Here is a 6,765-nt window from a genome sequence, read left to right as displayed (position 1 = left end):
TGTCCGAGTGGTTGCCGTCTCCAACGGCCAACGCTCGTGAGGATGGAGAGAATAAGGGAACATCATGGGGGAGGGCTTCCCGGTGCACCTGCGTCGGCTCCTTTCTTTGTTCCAGCCCCGCCGCACCGGACAAGGAGTTGTTTGGCCTTGAAGCGCGCTAGCCTCAGCCCCATTCCCCTCTAGCTAGTTTAGAACAGTCCACCTGGCCTCTGTTTGTAGAATTAGCTTGTAAATTAGTTTTAAAACAAGCCTGCCTGAGCTCTGTTTGTATCTTGTACTTCCGCTTAATAGAATAATATGAAGTTCCTTTTCTTTTCTGTTGAATCTTCTACTTTTCTGCAATGTTTATTTGTTTTTATTTTTTTATTTTTTGTGTTTTTTTATTTTATTTTTTTTTGTGCGTCGCTACCAACCTTCCGTAAATAACTACTTAGGAACGATCACCTGTTGCGCCTGCTAGTGCACTAATCCTTCCCACAGACGGTGCCAATTGTAGGGACTCAGTTTAGAAAGGTTTCTTAACAATACATTTCTAGAGAGTGGGACGAAGGGTTAGATCCTAACAGACTAGCAACGAAACACATGCCCCTTTTCACCATGGAAGGGGAGTGGACCCAATTTACAACTAAGGGTAGCTCCTGGCGCTTGTCCGAGGAGGTCCCTCCCCCCCCCCCCCTAACTGCTTTGCTCACCTTTCTTATATAGGTTTCTCCCTCCTATCCACTTCTTCCTTCTGTTGATCATCCATTGGCTTTCCTTCTGACCGTCCGTCCCATCAGAGGCCTAATCAGTACTCGTGTGGTTCACCATGATCAATGTTACCCTGTCAAGGGGTTACCTCCCCATTAATGTAGCCAGGGGATCAGGTGAGCGCATTCAGTGTGGAGGTGACAACCTGTTCTAGGTCTGTCCCCCACCTGAAATTAGCCTCGGTATGCCGAGGACAGGGATGTCCTTGGCGGGGTCCAAAAAGGCATAGGTCTTCATATACCAGCCTCGGACGATCATCCCTCCTCGGCATGGGCCTTAGGCCAGATGCAAGATGGGCCCAAGATACCAGGCCTAAGGGCCCCACATTACTAGTGGGTGAAAAATTAATTTCAATGGTGGATTCATATTAGAATTAGTAATAAATTACCACTTAAGATTTGTTGTAAAAGTATTGTGAAAATGTTATAATCATAGCACTTCTCTTAATTTTTTTTGACAACTTTTTTATATTTTTTATAAAAATGATATTAAAATTTTACTAAAATGATTCATGAACAAATGTTTTAAAAGCATCCGTTAACCGGACTTTTTTTTTTTTAATTAATTCACTTATCAAGTTTGATGAATGGACATATAGAATTGTATAAATATTTTATCTTCATTTAAATTTTTAATTGCTTGTCCATATTTGATTGAGAACTAAAATATTTAATTAATTACAGTTAATGATCAAAGGAATAACTGAATTGGTCAGATTTAATGTTACAATAAAATAGTATTGGTATTTTTTTACATGTATATGCTCATTAGGATTTAATAAGATAATAAGTTCTCTCCAACATTATGTATCAAACAAAATTGTTTACAATATATTTATAAGTTATGTAATACAAAGTTTTGCAATTTAACTAGTATTTTTTAGTATTTTTAATGAAAACATTCAGGATTCAATTCTCTTGATCCCAGCTAATAATATAAGTAATCCAATATGTTTACAAGTTATGACCAATTCTAATATTAAAAATTAAGAGATATTTTTTCTAATATCTGCACATGCAGTTATGCATGTTTGTATATTTATTTGGGTGTATTGAGGGTTTTTTTTTTTTTTTAAGTATCTTGCAAAAGATAGATAGCAAAAGTTTCGTATATGTACATAATATATCTAATTGCTTCTACCAAAAAAAGAATATATAGATATAATTGCTGTTCTCTTACTTTTAGTTCCTGAGGAATATGATTATGTGGCTTGGAGCGCCCGGATGGAAGATAATTTGAAGGCCTACGATCTTTGGGACATTGTTGAAGCAGCCACCGAACCGCCCAAAGATGATGCTTGGAGCAAGAAGAATGCCAAAGCTTTATATTTGATCTGGGAATCGTCGGATGCATTTTTTAGCTTTAAGCAAAGTACAAGAACTGCCCAAATTGCCTGGGATACCTTGGCAAAATTTGGCAACCCAGGAGGTAGCTATCTCTCTTTTATTTCTTTTTGTACAAAATAGTAGCCATCTCTCTTCCGTCTCTAGAAAATGAACGTGATCAAACATTCTAAAATAAGCTTAATCCAGGACAACGACAAACTTATATATAGACTGCAAATTTATGAAGACAAAGATATAACTCACAATATTTAAAATTTTAATTTATTAATAAAATCATTTTTATCTGATTTTGGCAAAATTATGTGTGCATTGTTTTAAGCTATAAAAACTTAAATTTAAATAATTAATTGATGACATAATTATTGATCTTTGATCACCACAAAATCTTGCAATGATAGAGAATATAGGAAGGTAATATAATCTAACAACAGATTCATCTAAATTCACATTCAATTGAAAAATAATGAGTAATGTAACATTCCTTAAAGTTACACCAAATGTAATTCTATAATCAATGACGTAACTTTTTTTTTTTTTTATAGGAACATAACTATTGATCTTTGATGAATAAAAATTCTCTGTACCATTTTTTGTGTATCATTCTATGTTCCACCAATCAACTTGCTACATGTATAATTTTTTTCCATTTTCAACTCCAGTTATTTTATAAGAAAAATAAAATCAATACAAGTTGTGATTGGTAGTACATAGAGTAGTACACAGAGTAGTACACAAAAAATGGTACACGGGATTTGTATTCATCTTTAATCACCATGAAATAAAATGGAAAGGATGTGTGAATAAAATAGAAAGATAATAATTATAGTTATGAGTTATTCTAGGTAGATTTTCATATTTAATGAATATGATACAATTTGACTCTATGTTGTCCATTCTTAATGATCACTCTTTATCATCAAATTAAGACATTAAATTTTTTTTTTTTTTTTTAGTGTTGGCATAATTTGAGTCCATGTCTTTTATTATAGTTTGGGAGAAAACATAATACCATTAATAATCCGTACCAGTTTGGAACCATGATATTGGGGTGACTCTAGAGATAATATCAAGAAGCCTTTCTCACTCTCTTCTTAATAAAGTGTAATTTTCTCACTCTAGGGATAAAGATATCCAAAGTTCACCGCCCCCTCTTCCAACCCTTACTATAAAAAACTTTAAAAAGTATATAAATAAAAAATAATATCTTCACTTACTTTGCACTATATGTGTTTTGGGTGGAGTTTAGTGTATAACCCTTGTGCAAATAAGATTATTCTTTTGGCATATCTTTTTCTGTTTTTTATAATTTGATAGTTTAAACTGTGGATATTTTTGTTGAAAATAGCAAGAGGTATAAGTTGAAATCTAGATAAAAAAATTTTGTAATTACTATTAGATACTCTAAATCTTTTAATTTTTAAAGTATTGAAAAACTTGGCAGGGATAAGGAGTGAACTCCGTAAGTATATATCATTTAGGCAGAATCTCCGTAAAGGTAATTGGCTCGCTGCTAATCAGTTCATTACCTCCTGTCCGGAGGCAAAGAGTGCAATAATCGCAAATACAGGAAGTACGGCTTTACACATTGCTATCCTTGCTGGAGATCTGAATATTGTGAAGGAGTTGGTGAACAAGTTGCCGACAGACAAATTATTAGAAATAAAAGATAAAGATGGTAATACGGTTCTTGGTTATTGTGCTCTTGTTGGAAACACCGAGATGGCTAGATGCATAGTTGATAAGTGTCCGAACTTACTTGGCATTGCGAATGGACCACATGGACTCATTCCAGTCGTGATGGCCCTTACGCATAACTCCAATTCAATAGCTATGGCTCAATATCTCATTTCTAAAACTGATCTGAAAATTCTAAGTCCAAGAAAAGGCGGCAATGGTGCTACGTTTGTTACTCGATGCATTTATTCCAAAGCTTTTGGTAAGAACTTTTTTTTTTTAGAAGATGGTAAGAAATTTAATTAGATTTGACTATACACTTGTTATAATTATTATTTGGGTAAAATATATAGTTAACACCTCTTAAGTTTGGGGCAATACCAATCAAGTCCAAAATTTTTCAAAACTAATCAACTTGGTTCCTAATCACGGTGAGAGAGAAGAAAAAAGAGTAACGGTTTAGAATCCAAGTGAGTTAAGGAACTTTGTTTTATTCTATTATTATTTTGACAATCACTGGTTATTTCTATGCTTTGAAATATTATTTATAATTCCCTTTGAATTAGTTCCTTCTGTTTGTGACTCAATAGAAATGGCTGGTTATGCACTGGCAAAATTCCCTACTTTGGTGACTGCTTTAGATATTGAGAACGAGTCCCCTGTGCTAGCATTAGCTAGCATGTCTTTTGCATATACGAGTGGAAATCAGCTCAGATTTTGGACACGATGGATCTATAACTGTGAGTCTCACTCTCTTTTCTCTACTGCCATTAAATTATGGACAAAATTTGAGGACAAACTATGATATAGCTAATTGTTACAACTCTCACTAAAAACATTAACATGGCTATATATTTTGAAAATCTAACTGTTAGATTGTATGTTTTTTATGACTTTAACATGCATGTCAAATTTTTTGTCAATCAAATGTTATTTACTATTTGATCCATAAATTTATTTTTTATATTTAATTTTAGGTTACAAAAACTTGAAATTTAAACATTTGACTAATGACATAGTTATTATTCTTTGATATTTTGAAAATTTTGTAACCATGAAGAATATAAGAAGAAAATGTAATCTAATAGTGAATTTATCAAAATTCATATTTATCTATAATATATTATGAAAGTTAGATCCCTACAACTTATAAATGCATAAAATGGTGATACATGTCTCCTTGACAATGCATAAATAACTGACACTTATCATCTTTTGTAACTTCCTCTATATACGTATGATAAGGTTGCTCATAACATCATATGACAAACATGTCATTTTTTTCTTCTATGTATTACCAGTAAATATATAAATAAACATTAAATGCGTATTATAAATTCAACCGTCTATAATAAATATACACTACAACGTCCTTTAAATATCCCATCAATTTTTTTCCTTTTCTTTTTCTCATGGTCTTTTTTTTTTTTTTTTTTTTTCTTTTCTTTTAGTAATCTAAAGGGCATATTTTTGTAAAAAAAGAAAAAAAATATTAAAGTAATGTTTGATTTGAGGTCAAAAAACCATGTAGGTGAAGAAGCTAAACAGTTAATAATGAACAGCTAAGTACAATACCGTTGCATTTGTCAATGCATAAATCATATATATATATATATATATATAAGTTGAATCCCCAAAAATGGAGACACAAAATGGTAACACGTGTCCCTTTGTCGTGGCACAAACAAAAAAATTTCTTGATCATTGCTTCTATGTCGTGGCACAAACCCAATGGCAATTTGAAACATCCCATGGCATAAGTGGGGATGGCTTGAGCTACTGATTTGATCAAAACCTTTGTACTTGCTCGAGATAGTAATTTACCTTTCCACCCTTGCAATTTTCTTCACACCATTTCTTTTATGTAACTAAAACTTGCTTTTTTTCCCCCCACCCACCAAGGCTGGAAGCCCCAAATATTTCTCGTAAAATTTTATTTCTTGAACCCCCAATGCTCTTTTCATCTCTTGCTGAGTTTCTTATTGAGTGGACTTGCTAAAAAAGAGGGTCGTCTTCTCTCTATTTATTTTCTTACTGGATGAAACTTTATAATCGGATAGAATTTTAAGAACATTACCACACTCTTGGGAGTTTGCCCCACAAAAAAGGAGGCTATCATCTACAAAAAAAAAGGGTTAGCTTTGGGCCTCTCTTGCAAAGAGAGAAGCCATTAATCTCCTTAGCTCTTGTTGCTTGCATAATCAGCCCATGCAGTCCTTTAGTACATAATAAGAAGAGGAAGGGAGATAGAGGACCCCCTTGCCTAATCCCCTTAGAAGGGTTAATCATCCCCCTTGGCTCTCTATTGACAAGTATTGAATATGAAACTGTGTGTACACATTCCATGATTAGATCAATCCACCTTGAATAAAACCTCATTCTCCTCATTAGCTTTTCCAAGAAACACTACTCCACATGGTCATATGCTTTGCTCATATTAAACTTGAGTGCCACAAAATCATGTTTCCCTGAATTATGTCTCTTCATACTATGTGAAGTCTCAAAAGCCACTAAAATATTGTAAAAAATAAGGCGATTCTTAGCAAAGGCATATGGATGCCCCATAATGAGCTCTGGCAAGAATTATTTTAACCTGTTTGCTAGAACCTCTAAAAAAAAAAAAAAAAAAAAAAAAAAAAAAAAAAAAAAAAAAAAAAAAAAACATCTATGAAGGGACATCATGCGGAGGGTATGAGGGTAAGTTCTCCTCTGCCTTGTCCTGCTGAAGTTCAGTGGAGGGGACTTGTTCACCTGGCAGTGGAAGACCCTGGCTGGACTCGAGGATAACCGAGGGATTCGCCTCAGCCGAGGGTAACTCAGATGCCTCGGGGAGTTGGTCAGGGGGAGCATCATCTGGATGCTGCCGAATATCTTCACCATAGAAGATATTCTCTGGCAGCCTGAGGGCCGAGTCAAGGGGCACTCCAGCAGCATCCAGTGCTTTGCCCCAAGTTAGGTCACAGTAGTCCCGAGCAACTGCAGCAAATTGCTCGGT

The 6,765-nt window shown here is 34.3% G+C and overlaps 1 protein-coding gene across 1 annotated transcript; it reads left to right on the top strand.

Annotated features, from left to right (window-relative positions):
• The first annotated feature begins 1,914 nt into the window (after positions 1 to 1,914).
• Positions 1,915 to 4,662, top strand: LOC136069041 (uncharacterized). The gene is made up of 3 exons (XM_065777108.1): positions 1,915 to 2,178; positions 3,538 to 4,032; positions 4,361 to 4,662. The coding sequence occupies exons 1-3, from the start codon at positions 1,974 to 1,976 to the stop codon at positions 4,573 to 4,575; spliced, it is 915 nt and encodes a 304-aa protein (XP_065633180.1). The 5' UTR covers positions 1,915 to 1,973; the 3' UTR covers positions 4,576 to 4,662.
• Positions 4,663 to 6,765: the final 2,103 nt, after the last annotated feature.

This window comes from Quercus suber, unplaced genomic scaffold, assembly GCF_002906115.3.
Source record: "Quercus suber isolate HL8 unplaced genomic scaffold, Cork oak 2.0 scaffold_148, whole genome shotgun sequence".
In the NCBI taxonomy this organism is placed as follows: Eukaryota; Viridiplantae; Streptophyta; class Magnoliopsida; order Fagales; family Fagaceae; genus Quercus; species Quercus suber.
This window is presented reverse-complemented; position numbering and strand designations above follow the sequence as displayed.

Coding starts and splice junctions, on each gene's coding strand:
- LOC136069041 (XM_065777108.1), top strand. CDS start 1,974: ATGGAAGATAATTTGAAGGCCTACGATCTTTGGGACATTGTTGAAGCA. Junction 2,179..3,537: donor AAAATTTGGCAACCCAGGAG/GTAGCTATCTCT, acceptor AAAACTTGGCAG/GGATAAGGAGTGAACTCCGT. Junction 4,033..4,360: donor CATTTATTCCAAAGCTTTTG/GTAAGAACTTTT, acceptor GTGACTCAATAG/AAATGGCTGGTTATGCACTG.